Source organism: Pygocentrus nattereri, chromosome 15 (assembly GCF_015220715.1).
Source record: "Pygocentrus nattereri isolate fPygNat1 chromosome 15, fPygNat1.pri, whole genome shotgun sequence".
NCBI classification, from domain to species: Eukaryota; Metazoa; Chordata; class Actinopteri; order Characiformes; family Serrasalmidae; genus Pygocentrus; species Pygocentrus nattereri.
The window spans coordinates 20,283,070-20,300,448 of NC_051225.1; the positions used below are offsets into that span (position 1 = coordinate 20,283,070).

General features: G+C 39.1%; 1 protein-coding gene across 6 annotated transcripts in view; it reads left to right on the forward strand.

Annotated features, from left to right (window-relative positions):
* The window catches only part of si:ch211-247n2.1 (calcium-activated potassium channel subunit beta-2), a 47,752-nt gene extending 37,437 nt beyond the window's left edge, over positions 1-10,315 (forward strand). For 4 of the 6 annotated variants that reach the window (XM_017699313.2, XM_017699312.2, XM_017699314.2 and 1 more), the window contains exons 4-6: positions 3,344-3,539; positions 7,222-7,502; positions 7,623-10,315. In XM_017699313.2, the coding sequence (XP_017554802.1) occupies positions 3,344-3,539; positions 7,222-7,502; positions 7,623-7,695 (550 nt within the window). In that variant the 3' untranslated portion in view covers positions 7,696-10,315. Of the gene's footprint in view, positions 1-3,343; positions 3,540-7,221 lie in introns of all 6 variants that reach the window. The other 2 variants (XM_037545155.1, XM_037545156.1) reach the window with 2 other exon arrangements.
* Positions 10,316-17,379: the final 7,064 nt, after the last annotated feature.

Sequence of the window (17,379 nt, forward strand, 5' to 3'; positions counted from 1 at the left end):
TGCTTACAGTCTCCCAATGCTTATAATCTCCCATTGCTTACAATCTTCCAGTGCTTACAATCTCCCAGTGCTTACAATCTCCCAGTGCTTACAGTCTCCCAGTGCTTACAGTCTCCCAGTGCTTACAGTCTCCCAATGCTTACAGTCTCCCAGTGCTTACAGTCTCCCAATGCTTACAATCTCCCAGTGCTTACAATCTCCCAATGCTTACAATCTCCCAGTGCTTACAGTCTCCCAGTGCTTACAATCTCCCATTGCTTACAGTCTCCCAGTGCTTACAGTCTCCCAATGCTTACAATCTCCCAGTGCTTACAATCTCCCAATGCTTACAATCTCCCAGTGCTTACAATCTCCCATTGCTTACAGTCTCCCAGTGCTTACAGTCTCCCAATGCTTACAATCTCCCAGTGCTTACAATCTTCCAGTGCTTACAATCTCCCAGTGCTTACAATCTCCCAGTGCTTACAGTCTCCCAGTGCTTAGAATCTCCCAGTGATTACAGTCTCCCAATGCTTACAGTCTCCCAGTGCTTACAATCTCCCAGTGCTTACAATCTCCCAATGCTTACAATCTCCCAATTCTTACAATCTCCCAAATCTTACAATCTCCCAGTGCTTACAATCTCCCAGGGTTTACAATCTCCCAATGCTTACAATCTCCCAGTGATTACAGTCTCCCAATGCTTACAGTCTCCCAGTGCTTACAATCTCCCAGTGCTTACAATCTCCCAATGCTTACAATCTCCCAATTCTTACAATCTCCCAAATCTTACAATCTCCCAGTGCTTACAATCTCCCAGGGTTTACAATCTCCCAATGCTTACAATCTCCCAATGCTTACAATCTCCCAGTGCTTACAATCTCCCATTGCTTACAGTCTCCCAGTGCTTACAGTCTCCCAATGCTTACAATCTCCCAGTGCTTACAATCTCCCAATGCTTACAATCTCCCAGTGCTTACAATCTCCCATTGCTTACAGTCTCCCAGTGCTTACAGTCTCCCAATGCTTACAATCTCCCAGTGCTTACAATCTTCCAGTGCTTACAATCTCCCAGTGCTTACAATCTCCCAGTGCTTACAGTCTCCCAGTGCTTAGAATCTCCCAGTGATTACAGTCTCCCAATGCTTACAGTCTCCCAGTGCTTACAATCTCCCAGTGCTTACAATCTCCCAATGCTTACAATCTCCCAATTCTTACAATCTCCCAATTCTTACAATCTCCCAGTGCTTACAATCTCCCAGGGTTTACAATCTCCCAATGCTTACAATCTCCCAGTGCTTACAATCTCCCAATGCTTACAGTCTCCCAGTGCTTACAATCTCTCAATGCATACAATCTCTCAATGCTTACACTCTCCCAATGCTTACAATCTCCCAGTGCTTACAATCTCCCAGTGCTTACAATCTCCCAATGCTTACAGTCTCCCAGGGCTTACAATCTCACATTGCTTACAATCTCCCAATGCTTACAGTCTCCCAGGGCTTACAATCTCCCAATGCATACAATCTCTCAATGCTTACACTCTCCCAATGCTTACAATCTCCCAGTGCTTACAATCTCCTAATGCTTACAATCTCCCAATGCTTACAATCTCCCAATGCTTACAATCTCCCAATGCTTACAATCTCCAAGGGTTTACCAGCACTTAGATGGCTGCAAGTTCTTGGTGGCCTTTCCCCAGTGAAATGTAGGCCCTGAAGTGCCAATAATGTTTTGTTTAATTATTTCTTACTTGTAGCTCAATGAAACAGAAAACTCCTGCAAAACTGTGGATTTAAACCTTTCAGATGGAACCACATTTGCATTTAAGAAAGAAGATTTTTATATAATTTTTAATTTGAACAAATTAACATGTCAAAGTAATGCATGCTAACAAGTATTTTAAAAAAAATGTTTGCTGTGTGTTTGTTGTCACGCTTCCCTTCTGTTATTACATCCCAGCCCCAAGACTCCATTTCCACTGCACCTGGTTACTGATTCAGCTCACCTGTTAAGCTCACTATAATAATCCCCTCAGTTTGTTTGCACTTTGTGAGGTGTTGTCTTTGTTCACAGAGCCTTACAGAGCCTTCCAGTCTGTTAGTTAGTGTTTCCATGTATGACCATTTCTTCATTTGCTTTTGACTTTGTCTTCTGCCTAGCCTTCTTAGTATTGGTAGTATTTCTGGTTTGAATTTCTTTTCTGTATTTTGGACTCTGTTTTTTGGACTTTCCTTATGGTTACTGTTTTCTTGACTTGGCTATTGACTTTGGACCAGCTGACGTTGATTTTGGATGCTCCTTTTACTAATCAACATATTTTACTTCATTTGGATCTGCAAGCATTTAAATTCTCTCTGAACCTGACAGTCAGTTTTGTTTTGAGAACAAATAATACATTTTACCATGTTGTTGTCAGGTCTCAACATCAGAACAAATGGAAAAATTCAAAGATGCAGACTTAAATGTGTTGCTATAGAACTGGAGTAAAATTTATTAGGTGAGTAACTACACCTATAATTATATATAAGGACAGTCATGGGCTGGAGGTTAGGGAACTAGCCTTGTGACCGAAAGGTCACAAGTTTGATCCCCTGAACTGACAGTACATGAATGAAGTGCCCTTGAGCAAGGCAGTCAACCTCTAACTGCTCTAACTGTGGACAGAGCTGCCCACTACTGTGCCCACAAGTGTGCTCACTGCCCACTAGTGTGTATGTTCACTAGTGTGAATGTGGTGTTTCCCTACATGGATGAGTTAGATTGTGGAGTTGAAATTTCCCTGTTGTGGGACTAATAAGGGTGACTTATCATGAATTATGTAAGGAAAAATATTAAGTAATGTAATGAATTATATAAATTGTGTACTAAGTAATATAACAATTACAATTACATAAAGAGGCATAGCACAAAATTTTGGGGCCTCCCTGTAAGGACATGGGGTGGGGTTGGAGCATGGGTGTGGCATAGGATAAAGCAAACTGACGCACTCAAATGGCAATAATGCAAATTCATGACTGCTTGTTCCTGTTCAAAAATCTGATTAGCTGAATCATGTTCGAAGCAGTTGTGACTGCACAAAAGTACAGCTGCTCGCCCTGCTGCTCCCCCGCAGTGCATGCACTACTTAAAAAAAACGATTTGGTATGCATCCATATCTGCACTCTTTTTAATGATCTTAATGATTTCTATTAATGATCAAACTCAAGTAGTGTTATAAATAACAAGGCATAGAGAAACACGTAAAACTCAGTGTGACTACATAATTGTACCAACAGAATAACACATTTCTGGGATGCCATTGTTTTAGTCATGCATAGTCTCTCTCTCTCTCTCTCTCTCTCTCTCTCTCTCTCTCTCTCAGTGTGTGGACGGAGGAGTCGAGTTGCACAGTGTTAAACTCTAGTATAATTGCGGAGATTAACTGCAGCTACAGCTGTGGTGCAGAGTGTTGGAAAAGCTCCAGATATCCGTGCCTGCAGGTGTACGTCAGCCTGAACTCTTCCGGCCGTGTCCTGCGACTCTCCCACAATGAGGAGGCCCAGGAGGCCAACCCCGAGGTGCATATAAAACACAGTACACAATATATAAACCAAATACTCTGAATTATGCAGAGCCAGAGTGGCTCTGGTCCTTTCTCAAGTGCTCTGGCGCAAATCTGTTTAATGTGGGGAATTTTCCAAGAAGAAACAGGCCCGCTGTCACGTGTGTCAAAGTCTTCCTTCACTTATCTCAAAAGAAAGCATCCATAACTGTATTTGTTGTGTGCTGTATGGCTATGTGACAGCCAGTCTTTTGAAACACAAAACAGTTTTGCTTGTTTGAAAAATGAAAATTGCTGACTTATCTCTGACCGCACTCTCCCTTCAGTGCTTGTATTCATTTTTTCTCTTTTTTTCTCAAATCATCGTCTTTCAGAATTTCTTCCCTTAAAGTGGGGTCATTAGAATTTTCCTCACTTTTTTTAAATAAAAGAGTTTGAAATGTGTTTAATAATTGGTAAAGTTTCAAAACATACCATTCACTCTCTGGTACAAATATGAAAATTAAGCTGCAACATCAAAAAACGTTTTTAGCCCAAAGCAGAATAGCCCCCGTTTAGTCACTCTGAAGTTATAAGGAACATTACAGCCTGCTCTGCTTTATAAATAAGACATAATACAGTACAGCCGATCAGAATAGAAGTCATTTACATGTATCAGTTATAAAGGCACAGTAACAAAAACAGCATTTTTTCCCTAAGGGACAAAAAGAGTTTTAAGAGGTTTTTAATACATAAAACCACACAAAAGTTGTAAGTGGGTCTTTGACAATATATATATTATATGGCAAGGGCCACCGTTGGGCCCAAGGTTTTATTTCACACTTCTATAACCTAAGAATAGCTCACCCAGTTTGCATTGAATTCCCTGTAGTTATTGAATAATATAGTATGTATATTATGTATAGTATGTAAACAGCCTGGGATTTTAAGGGGTTAAGCAGAAACTATAGGAGGTTTTTGTACTGAATTCAATAAGAACACTAAAGAATCAGAAATATGGGTCCCTTTTAGCCACTCTCCCTATTAATTTGTCTTTATTATGGCCAGTTTTCGTGGTTTATTTATAAGCACTCCCTAAATGGCACTTATCTTGGATCTGGTACATTTTATGATGTCATTTTCATTACAATATTTTAGTATAAGACTGTATTTGGCTGTGAAATGAGCAGACACAGCTGAATGAAATGTCCACCCTCATGACAAATGAAGGGTGAGACAAAAGGTAACTTGACTTTAATGAGAACTCAGTAATTGCTTCAGAATCATTATTGCATTTACGTGTATTAGTGGTTAAATGTTTATTAGAATTCCATGTCCGGGGTAATTGACCATAGAGCTGGCTGCTGTAGAATTACAAGACTTGTGAGGATGAATTAATAGATGCTCTGCTGTTTCCCAAACATTTACAGTTTCAGTTACCGCAGTGGTTCCTATGCTGTAATATAGCCACTTCAACTCAGCAAGCACTTAATTAGCTGATTAGTTGGATTATGTGCGTTAGAACTGGGAAAGTGCAGAAATATGCAGAGCAGTTGAAGTCCAGGAGCGGGATGGCAGCCACTGATTTACATGACCATCCTTGCTTGTTTGTGAAAATTATGAAAGGGTATATTCCTTTAGAGGTGCACAGTAATGAATTAGAACTACCCTCTCACTACTTCAGTGCCATTTTCCCTGTAAGAGTAATTAAATCACAGTAATTTAACCTTGACTTTAGTTTTTTATAAGGTTGTTGTGTTTTAATTTTTAATAGTTGTGTTTTTTTTAAACCCTTAAATGGCCAAGGGCCTGCCAGTTTTATTACACACTTCTATAACCTAAGAATAGCTCAGCAAGCACTAAAGTCCCTGTAGGTATTGAATAATAGGCCTTAATATGTAATAAGCCTTGGATTTTATGGGGTTCATGGTAGAGCAAAAAATTAAATGGCTGATGTATTTTGCCAACATTTCACAGTTCTAATCTTGAGTAGTCCTTACATTAGCAGTACCCCTACCAGTCATAAGGCAGATGTGGTTAACAAAACTGTGTTCCATTATGGCCAAGGTGCAAAACACAGGGGATCCTGGAGGGTCTAGGACTTCCTACTTAACCTCCTGGACCCTCTGAATGTCTAAAACTCAAAATTCTGGGGGATCTGTGAAAAAAAACCTATTGTGACATTATTATGTGCATTAGGTGTAAATAGACAATCAAATACAAATGCAGGGAAAGGTCATTGTTTAGCTGCTTCAACAAAGTTCAATATTCTTAAACAACTCAAAATGCAGCGCTCAGGGTGGTACTATAGCATATTGGTTCAATCAGTTGGTACTTCATAGCCTAGCAACTGCACCCAGGATACTTGTGAAAAACTTTGCAATATGCCTCACTTCCTCAATTTCCTGATAGTTTCGTGAAAAGAATGAACTGTTACTTCATTAAAGCTAATATCAGCGCCACTATAGTGAGTGAGTTAGCTGCCAGCCAGTGCTGGAGTAGGGAATATTTTGCACATGGCCTATGGCCTGTCTGGTTTTGAGTCAGAGAGAAAGCTAACCACTAAGCAAAAGCTAACCTAGTAAGCACAACTGAGCTAGCAAGCCAGCTTATCTGTCTACTTATCATAGTATGTTCAAGAAATGTGTAGATGTTCATTTCTTTGTTCAGGTTGTTTGTTTGATAGCATATATTCACTGGGTCATTTGTCTAAGGACTCTTATTGTGAAGGCAGGGCTAGTTCAGTCTCAGGCAGATATAAGTAGAGCAGGAAGAACTGAGAGGCTTTCAGAGCTGAGTGCTGAGAGGCAGACGTGAGCGAACTGTCTGAGAAAACTGAGCTTATGTATGGCATAGCTGCGACCAACAACAGCACTACAACTAAAAGCAGTGAATGCTACATTGTGTTTTCATCTGTCTGTTCCTTCAGCATTTCTTCCTTTCATTTGGTCACCCGGCCATGCCAGCATTCCCTGGATGTCCAGCAAATGAAAAAACCTTTTTTAAAACATCTAATCATATGTTCATATAAAAGCTAGATATTTTAGTGAGTCATGAACACAGCAAGGTCTGCAACACCATCTGTATACGTAGAGACCATTTTACTCATTTGTCACTGCTTGAACTGTTGTGTTTAGTTTTGCTTCAGTGGTATAGTAGACTGGGAGAGCAGTACTTAGGGATGACAATCAAGCATGCTCATTAGAATATTAGGGACACACCCTGACAGTTCTTACATTGGTCTAAGTCATATTTAAGTCACATTTAATTATATTGCTTGAGTTTTTCAGTAAAACTTAGCAGGATATTTAAAATAACCACCAAACTTTAGAACACATCAGTAGACATTTTTAATATTTTGCTCTGTGTTCCCTGGGATTTTAACCTTCTGGCAAAACAACCCATGACAATACGCACAGCACCAAAACTAGTCAATCCTGACCAACTAACCTGTAACAATCCTATAATGTTTTGTAGTAAAGTAGTAATGACTAGTGTCACAATGATAGATCAAATGTAATACATAAACACAATAACTGTCAAAACAAGTAACAAAGAATGCTGTTGTGTGAAGTACAACATATGAACATATTTTCTTTGTGCGCAACCACTTGACGCCACCGGTCACTTTTCTGACCCTACAGTCATTGCTGTTGAGCTGCCAGTACATTCAAAGACACAATCTCTAATCATAAGCATGTTCCTCTGTTTTCTTGCAGTGCTTCTATGTCCCTAAGTGCCGTAAGGATCACGCGATGATGCACACCTTGGTGGTGAACATCTCAGAGCGGCTGAAGACGCAGCACCAGGTCCCGTGCTACTATGACCCAGCTGAGCAGCAGGACAGCGTGCTGTTGACCCGTCTTTATGGCAGTAGCGCTATATTTTCCTCACTCCTGTGGCCCACATGCACACTCGTGATGGGCATGCTCATTGTCGCCATGGTAAAGCTCACTCAGTACCTCTCCATCCTTTGTGAACAGATAAGCCGCATTAAAAGGTGAGCCAGCCTGGTCCAGCTGAAACAGCCTGCTGTTTGATCTGGCAATCATGACACATGCAATGGAAAGAGAGAGCAAATAGAGCACAAACAAATATCTAACTGTTGTATTCCTTATAGGACTGGTCTTTCTCCACTTGCAGATGCCTTGCCCTCCCTGGACAGTGCTAAGAAGGGCAACAGCATGGTTTGAAAGGTTAACGGTCAAAGATGGTGATTCTCTGAAATGATTCTCTGCCAATCTCAGTTTTCTACACCTTCAAAAGAAGAGCGATCATATCAGGGCCGTGACGTATGATCTGCCTACCTATTTACTTTGGTAACCGGTCCAAGGTGTAGTGACAAGGACAGGCTTTTGTCTGGGGTCTTCTCAAACATTCTCAGATGCTAGAAACTGGAATTACCCAACACACACTGGATGGAGTCCATCTGCCTGCAACCTAAAGCCATGTATGCTGTGGAGTGTCGAATGGAGCTACAATAAGTTCCTGCCAAGAAACTGCCACTGGTTAGCATATCTCCTGAACAGTTGACTTTCATATATTACACTTGGAGAAACTGGAGCCCACTGACAATGTGAACATGCTTCAGGACTTTCTGTGGAAAAAAGTACTGCAGCATTTAAGGTCAAATGTAGCAAACTGAGAAATGACCCAAAGAACAATTTCCATTCTCAACTTAAAAAGCACAAATCTGTAATCGAGTGATAATGCTGTTGCATGTAATAATGTGAATGATGCAGTTAATTACAGCTCTTATGCTCTGTTCACATCTTATCGAGCCACATATTGATGGTTACATGTCCAGTCATTTCCACAAAGATGGCAAATTCCACTTAAAACTTGTGTTATTTGTTAAAAATCAATAGCTTATGCATCAGTAAGTACAGTAATGGAGTTGGCGCTTGCCTAATGACTCTTTTAGGGTGTAATTATTTCTTTTATAGGAAGAATCTCAAGAAGCTGGCTCAAGAAGTCCTGAAATAAATTATAACACAGATGAAACTGTCAACTGGGTCAAGAACATTTATTAACATGTTATTATTCTTTTAAACATAGTGTTACATTCAGCTCTATTGCTGAGGTATTAGATATGTTCTATTTACTGCCACAAACATGACAGTCAAAGTGATCTAACGTTGATTTGGGTTAAGTAAGTTAAGTTAAACTGTAATGGTAAACTCTGAACATGGTAATAGATGGGCTACAGTTTCTAACTGTACACCAGCAAGTAGCCAGTGAGTATGGATCAGTTTTTCAAGTGGATGGTTTTTGTCCAGAAATCTACTTTTCGTTATCTGATGGTGGGCACTGTAATCTCTGAAGAACCCTTAGTGTGATAAATCATATCAAAGCCTGTGATGAACACAGCAGAAAAAAAACTCACTCTCTTAGAACCTTCTACTGATCTGTGGGCAGTCTAACAAGAAATAACGACTTGTGGTGCAGTTCAAAGGTAAGGCCTCAGCATGTGCATATGATGTCGCAGGGTGATTTCAGGAGCTGTTGATTCAGTTGTCCTTGCAAGATGGATTTGCTATGAATGGTACCTGAGTCTTGTCTTGAAAGGGCACCTTTTAAAAGTGCAATCAGCTGACTGGTTGTGATGAAACGGCCAGAGTCGGAGACTAATCAGATGGCTGCTCTGCCCATCCATGCGACATCCATCCCAGCCTCCCTGACAGCTGCCTCACATACCAACCCCTTTTATGCTGAGATGGAGTTTCATAGACATAATTATTTTTAAAACAAGAAAGAAAGCACAGCTGGATGGTGCCATATTGTTTGAAGCTGAAGAGACCATTTCCACAGAATTTCATATTGACGGAATATAAATGGGGCTGCTTTTTAAGACACAGGATCATTCACACTTGCCTAGCGGAGTGTTTGAGAGAATCATATGTTGACTGTGTAATTTTCTGTCTTGCTCTTTCTCTCTCCATCGCTCTCTCTCTTTGAGTCCATTTGCAATGACACACTATTAGTCCTCCTCTCCAGTTGATGAGACCTGCATTGTGAAGAGGTTTATGGGGTCTGGGAAATGAGGGATTGCTCATAAACCATTGTGTGGTAACAAGTGACCAGATGAAACAATTTCACATCGAAAGCAAGTGTGGCAAATTAAGTGACTGGCATTTGTTAAGTGAAACTTCGTCTACGCCGTTTACTGTGCATGTTAGAAAAGCCTTATTAGTCTGATTAGAATGCTTCATTTATCTGAGAATCCAGGGAATATCCACCTTATGGTTGTATTTCAAGATTATGACTGAAACATCCAGTCAGAGAATGGAAATGTCGTGCCAGTGTGCCAGAATGTGCCAACTTTTTATTGTTTTATATCTTATTAATGTCATTCTGGGACAACATCCAGTTTGTTTAAAGTGAAGCTGAAAGTACAGCAGTGCTACGAGCATAAACCTCTCAAGAAAGAGATGTGCTTAAAAGGGGATTTAAAGGGGATTCATAAAGTTCTAGGCCTTTCCTGAATGCTCTTTTTATACCCAAGCATGAATGTATCACCAGTTTAAGGTGTTTACTGAACATTTCACAGTATATCTCATCTTAAATTGCCTCATCCCTGTTTTTGGAACATGTTGCAGTCATCAGTCTCAATCAACAATGAAGCTGTTAAGGTCAGACATTCATTATCTTGTCTTTGTACTGGTTTGTTCAAATACGGGTCAAAGTACATTTATAAATCAGTGTTTTTTTATTTCCTTTTTATCTGCTGTCCCAACATGTTTGAAATTTGCACCTGCCTGTTATAGAGTTTAAAATGACTTCAATTTAATTAAAGCTGACCTCAAAATCTAACATAATGCTGTATTAACCTCACTCTAGCTTGGTGCTAACAGGCAATATGAGGAGCATTATCTTGATAAAAATCATCAAACTTCACATAAACATAGGTAAAGTTTTTCTTGTAGTAAAAAAGAAATGTGATGAATTACGATGGGAGCACATTTGCTTAAAAAATAAGCCAAATGCAAACAGACGTAAGTCATTTGATTGATCAAAGATTTTAGATTTTGTGCACAGCAGCTACAAAACACCAGAACAACAACAAAGGAACAACAGAAAAGCCATGAGTACCGGTTACCTAGTGAGGATATTAGAAGGAATCTTTATGTTATCAAAGAAAAAAACATAATGGTGATATAAGCGTACAGAAGATGCCTGCGGCGATAAATGGACATTTCTGAAATCACTGTGTTTACATTCAAACAATCGAGCTAATTGTTTTATGCTAAGCTTATCCAACCTGGCAACATAGGCAAAACATACATACTAGTTGAAATAAAGTTACAACACAATGTCATAATGACCAAAAAATAAGTCTTCCATTTAATAATGTAGTAATATGCCTAGTAACTACAACTACGTAACTTACATAGCAGTTTAATAGTACTGATAGTTACTAAATAATTCCTAGTATTTACTTATGTGTAATAAGACATATTAGGATTAATAACTAAATAATTATCCTAAAGGTTAAAGGTTCAGACAAACCAAGAATTTAATGATTCTAAACAGGTGCAGTGTTTTTAATAGGCAATTGTAGGCAGCTGCTCCAGACCCCCATGAGCTAAGGGCCCAGTGAAAATAGAGATTAGATATACTATATGTGTTTATGTTAAATAACCTACTCTGAAACAGATACACATCATAAAACTATATCTGTTATTTTTTAAAGTAGTGAATCATAGTTATATTGAACTATTCAATGTTATGTGACTTAGTTTACATTTCAACTATTTAATTTGCAGCAATTTTGTTGAATTTCCCTTTAAGAGGTTAAAGGATGTCAGTGAGCAGAAAGGCACGGAGTTTATAGAGTAGTAGTTTAACAGCACTTTGGTATACACCACATCTGAGCTAATGATAGGGAGCTGTTTAAACTCTCCTCTGCAGACAGCAGGCAGGACCCTTTCTCACTGAGCAGGAAGCTCCGCATTTCCTGCTGTTCCCCTGGCAACGGAACATAGCCCAGGCCTGACGGACACTTCCTTACAAATACGGCTCTTCCTGTGCTTGGGCTGTGCAGCTGCAGCACTTGTTAAACAAGGACATCTGCTTGGGGATCTAAACAGGAGGGGTTGCAAGAAAAGTGCTTTATTGTATTAAACATGGAGTTATTTGATGGGAAATGCTTATTTTTCCACTTTCACACATAAGTAGTCAACACTGATAAGTTCATTAACAGAAGAATTTATGTTAGAACTATTTTTGCATATTTTATCACATCACAAGAACACTGCATATATTTGACTGAGACGGAATTAAAACGTGGTCAAATTCAGACGCACTGCTGCTTGTGTTAGAAGTAGCACAAAGCGCAAAGCCAACTGCTGTTAGCTATGTTAACCTACTGTAGACTTCCATTTGTTTTTAGCTACTTTAGCCCTACAGCTCCAGTGCATGTTAAGTTTGACCTAAGGGGAACAGTTATATAAGACATTTCTCAGTAGCCCAATTCCTTAAGTCAGTAGTTTTCAACCTGTAGGCTGCAGCCCCTGGTGGGCCATGGTGGTACTACTAGGGAGCCACTGGACATCATTTTAACCACAAAAAATTGGTTATACTATAGACATATAACCAAATGTAACTTTAAATATGACAAATGTAGTTTTAAATCTTCTTTTGATGAAATGTTATTACACTGAGCAAAATTGAGATTTTACATTTACACTTTCATTGCGTTGTGAATGTAAAACATTTTACTTTTCTATAATATGGAACTCGTCCACCATGAATAAATTGTTAGGGTTTTTCAAAGGCAAAGATGCTGAGACTGGACCATCTACAAGCGAGACGGGCAATGTACCGCAGACTGAGAAAAAAAAATGGGGAAAAAAAAACACAAACGAAGAAAACACAGCAGTCAGTGTGGTTTTGCACACTGTGTAATAAAACTTTGGGCCCAATAGTGGGCGCTGGCCGTTTAAGGGGTTAAGCCATACAGCAAGATGATAGATAAAATTGGAAACTTTTAAGAAATCCATACCATTTGACTAGGGATGTTGATGCATAATCCTAAATCTAATCTAGCATAATCCTAAATCTAACCCTAACCTTAACTTCAGTGACCAAAAAATAAGTGTTTATGTCCTTTCAGTTTGTTTTTATACAGTGTCAGGACCTGAGATCATACATAATATCCCATACTTCTACAGCAGTGTAGAAACAACAATAGAAAAAATATCCTTTACATTTTGCCAAACAAAAAAAGTTGCTGAGTTGAACCTTTCGTTACAAAATATAAATCAGATTCAAATATAATTCATTGCATAACTACATGAGTAATTGTGCAGTTAAATAATTACAGAGTTGTACACAAAAGCTCAAACACCCCCTGTGAAATTACTTGTTTTGTTGAATTTGCAAGGGACAAACTCAAACTTGGCTTATTTCTATAAATCCTATTGCAAATGTTGTCAATTGTGTATATTTCTTGAGTTTAACAAACTGGACAATTAACAATAATAGTGCATTAAAATGTGTGTTCTCTGTAGAGGTTGTGAACTTATTTACACTTAATATAGCATATATACATATAGCACAGCAACACGACAGCTCAACAACTCTTCTATGTCTTCCATGGGCTAAATATAAATGTTTTTAGAACCACTTTCATGGTTTAAGTGAATCATAAAATAACAGATTCCTGTAAATCATTACACTGAGTTGTATAATCCTGCTAAAAGGTCCTCTCTGCTGGGAGATATGTGGCTCTTAGCAACACAAGTCTCGTATCAGCTTGCTAGGATACCAGAGAGTGTTCAGATCATGTCCTGGGGTTTAATGAGTTTGTTTGTTTGATGGGGCCACTAAGCCCTGGTGGCATGCTCCTTGACCCTTAGTGACCTGCCTAGAGGTCAGTCAGAGTGACGTCAGATGTCAGTTTGGCTGCACCTGCCATAAGCTGGGGGTCTGTGGTGTCAGTCACCAGTGTGAGCACAACATTCCATAAGTACCGGAGATGATTCACTGCTGTAAATCATGCTTTCAGTACACATACACACACACTTACATGTGTTTGTTTTTGCACGGTGTCAGGATCTGGGGTCATACATAAAGTCCCATATTTATTATATAATAACATCACTGTCGTAACAAAATGTTGTACCACTGAACTGCAAACTTTATAGGAGAGAGAAAAATACTCTTTTTGGGTCATTTCTGTGTCCATTATAGGAAAACTTTATAAACAAAGCACATTTCCTGAAAATGTATGAAAACAAACATACACTCATACGCACACTTACAGTAAAGGCTTGAATCGATTAGCCTTAAGGTTGTTAAAAATCAACCTTTTAACATTGACTCACTTCGTGTAGACTATGAAATGACGACCTCATTCAAACCTCTCAAACAGTTTAGACTTTTGAGCCAGTTTCCCCCAATCTTCCTGAAATGCTGTACTGGGATGGAGTGCAGCAGCGCTGCCCAGCAGAATTTAAATGACCGATTAGCTAATCAACTGCAAGCCTGACCTCCATCTAAGCATTACAAGATGTGGAGCAGCTTCCTGCTGGAGCAGAATTTCTCATTAAAGGGAAGATCATGTTGATTCTGGCAGTGGAGAGAGAGAGCACATGCTGGACAGAGCTCTGTGGTCTCCTAATGTGATGTTCTGGCTCCCTCTGCTGTCACACTAAATAAACCATCATCAGCCATTCTGAAAAAGTGTTGCACTGAAACTACTTGATTCAAGTCTGTATATCATTTCAATCAAACCTATTGCAACATAATTATTGCTAACAGCAGAAAAACATGATCAGAAAGACAAACTTGTGCCGATGTCTTATATTTATGTAGCTGCACACATTGGAATTAAGTTAATTGCATCACTTTTATCAATGTAGGCTCCTGAGGCAGCTACACGTTTTAAACATTATTCAGTTAAAGATCTTAAGACCTGTTACTCTGTAGCTACTTTGACTTATATGACTTATTATTAACTATAATATCGCTGTTGTCATAACAAAACCTTGTATCTCCAAAATGGTGAATTTACAGGAGAAGGGAAAAACGTACTTTACGTTTAATGTAAGTCAGTGGAACCAGACGTTTTTCCAAGACATTCTGGGCATTTTTTTGTGGTCCATTCATCATGAAAATGAAACATAATGTAAAAGGTGACAGGCATTTTCAAATTATGCCAAAAGCTGAAAAACAACAAAAATGGGGATACAAGGTTTTCTTCTGATAGTGATATGTGCATTTTGTAAGGAATTGAAATGTGAGCCACATACAGGCGCTCAGAGTTTCATCCAATGGGTTAATCCAGTATTTTTGAGACCCTGAGTCTACTGACAATGGTGCCACTTTTCAAGCCACAACATATCTGTGTGATGCATGAAAGAACAATGAAGCCTCACATTAATTATTATAAATGGCTTGCAAAAATGAAACTGCATGCGTAATTATTTCAGGTTCGAAATTCCCTCACTTACTCATTAACTAAATGGAACGAAATGAGAGCAGATGAAGTGCTAAAAAACATAAACAAGGAAGCAGATGGCAAAATTAAAAACTGCTGACTGGACAGATCTTGTCACAGCAGCCAAACAGCCGTTTCAGTCAGCCTTCAGTACTTAGTGGTGACAGGCAGCTTTACTTTGGACAATTTTATTGTTATCGAAGCCTTTGTGTGAATCAAAAATACCATGTAAAGGGTCCATATCATTGACCTTGCTTTAGGTCAAGAATTTTGAGGTAGTACTCCCCAGTCCATACAGTAGATTAGGCTACAAAAATGTGTGTGAATCTACTGTCTTTGTTATATTACAACAACAATACATTGCTGTCTAGTCCACCCATGTACATGAACACTGTAAAAACGGTTGCTCAGATCAACTTAAAAAAATACTTCAAGTAGTCACAAGCAATTGAACTACACCCTTAAAAATGATGGTTCTTCAGCAATCAAAGAACTCTTTGCATCACTAAGTGGTTCTTCAGATTGACGAAGAATGTTCTGTAGAGGGTTCTACATAGAGTCTCTCGAAATCAGTTCTATATAGCATCAGAAAGGGTCAGGTCAAGCCTGTTACAATAGAAGAACCCTATTGGTGCTATACAGAACCTTTTCAAAATAGTTCTAAAAAGGACCATATGAAACACATTCTCTGTCAATCTGAAGAAACTGTGCATGAAGAATCCTTTAATCATGCAAAGGGTTCCTTGAGTGCTCATGGTTCTAAATAGAATCATTTTCTTTACTAAAGAACCCTTGAAGAACTATGTTTTTTAGGTGTGTGGTTGTATTTAACTTATAAGTACATTCAATAAAACAAAGGCTGACAGTACTTTTTCATGTTGAATAAAATTTGTGGGCGCCACCTTGTGGCTATTTTATTCCGTCTCCAATACATTGCAAATGCACAGCACTACTGTACAAACTCCTGGTGCTTTTATGTCACTGCGGTGTTTAAAACTGATGATACATTAAATATGTTTATGAGAGCAAACTGTGACTTTTCAAACTGCTAATCTGAACGCTGACTGGAAGAAGGCACTCTAGCAGGGCAAGACAGTTTGGCCCCTAACTGTAATCCAAGGCCGAGCAGCTGCATGCAAGACTTACATCACCAAGCACAATGCCAAGCGTCAGATGGAGTGGTGTAAAGCACAAAGCCACTGGACTCTGGAGCAATAGAAACATATTTTGTGGAGTGACTTCTCTATCTGACAGTCTGATGGACAGGTCTGGATTTACTGAATGCTAGGAGAACATTACCTGCCTGACTGCATTGTGCCAAGTGTAAAAACCAAGGTCTATAAAGGACTGGTTGGGTGAGTTTGTTGTGGAAGAACTTGACTGACCCTCACAGTGTCCTGACCTTAACCCCATAGAACACTTTTGGGATAAATAAGAAGGGAGATTGCAAGCCAGGCCTTCTCTTCCAATATCAGTGTCTGATCTCACAAATGCTTGTATGTCAGTATTTGCAGCATGAAAACAAAGAAAGAACCCTGCCAACACGGCAGAACAATCCCACTGTGCAAAGTGCCTGGCAAAACTGTTCCATACTGCCAGTGTGTTTTCTCCCAGTCCACTGTTATAGCAGACAAGCAGCTAAAATCTCATAATAATTGTTTGCTTGTTTAAACATATCTATGTATATTAACTCATCACCTCTTCATTCTGATTAAACAAGTAAAGCATCATACTTCTACTGTTTTCTTGTTTTAGTTGTGGCTGTTGAAATGACAGTAGCTCCCATTCTTATATATCCACTATAGCTAATGGGCACTATATCTCTGTCATGTCATTTGCATTCGTATACTTGTGTTGAGTGTGTTTCTGGCACAAACTTAGATGCTTCATGCTACACAGACAGGGTGTCTCACACTGATACGTTCAAAAATGTGTCACGCAATTCATTACTCAGCACGGGCTCGAACTGCATGATGAGCATTGCTGCAAGGGCACTATTTATAATATTCGATTACATCATTAAGAACACCCCATTGCTATTTTGGTGTTTATAATACTAGGAACAGTGACAGCCAAGCATAAACAAGCTGTCTATTGCTGCCTGAATGCTTTCTCCATATGGACATCTATGGCTTTCTCCCAGTCAACTGTCATAGCAGATGTGCATTTGGACAAATCTCTTGCAAAAAGCGCATAAACATACATGATGTCTTTTGATAAAACTAAGAAACATACTCCATGCAAATATGCGAACGCAAATGACAATGCTTGGCCATTGCATAACAGACACATAGCCCTTCTCTACAAACTTAGCACACATTCTTATTTTACTGTGCCGGTTAAACCACTCAATACTCAAGAGGGCGATAGTGGACATATAAAAATGGGAGCTGCTGTCTTTCCAACCATCGACAACTTCTAAACATATGAATAA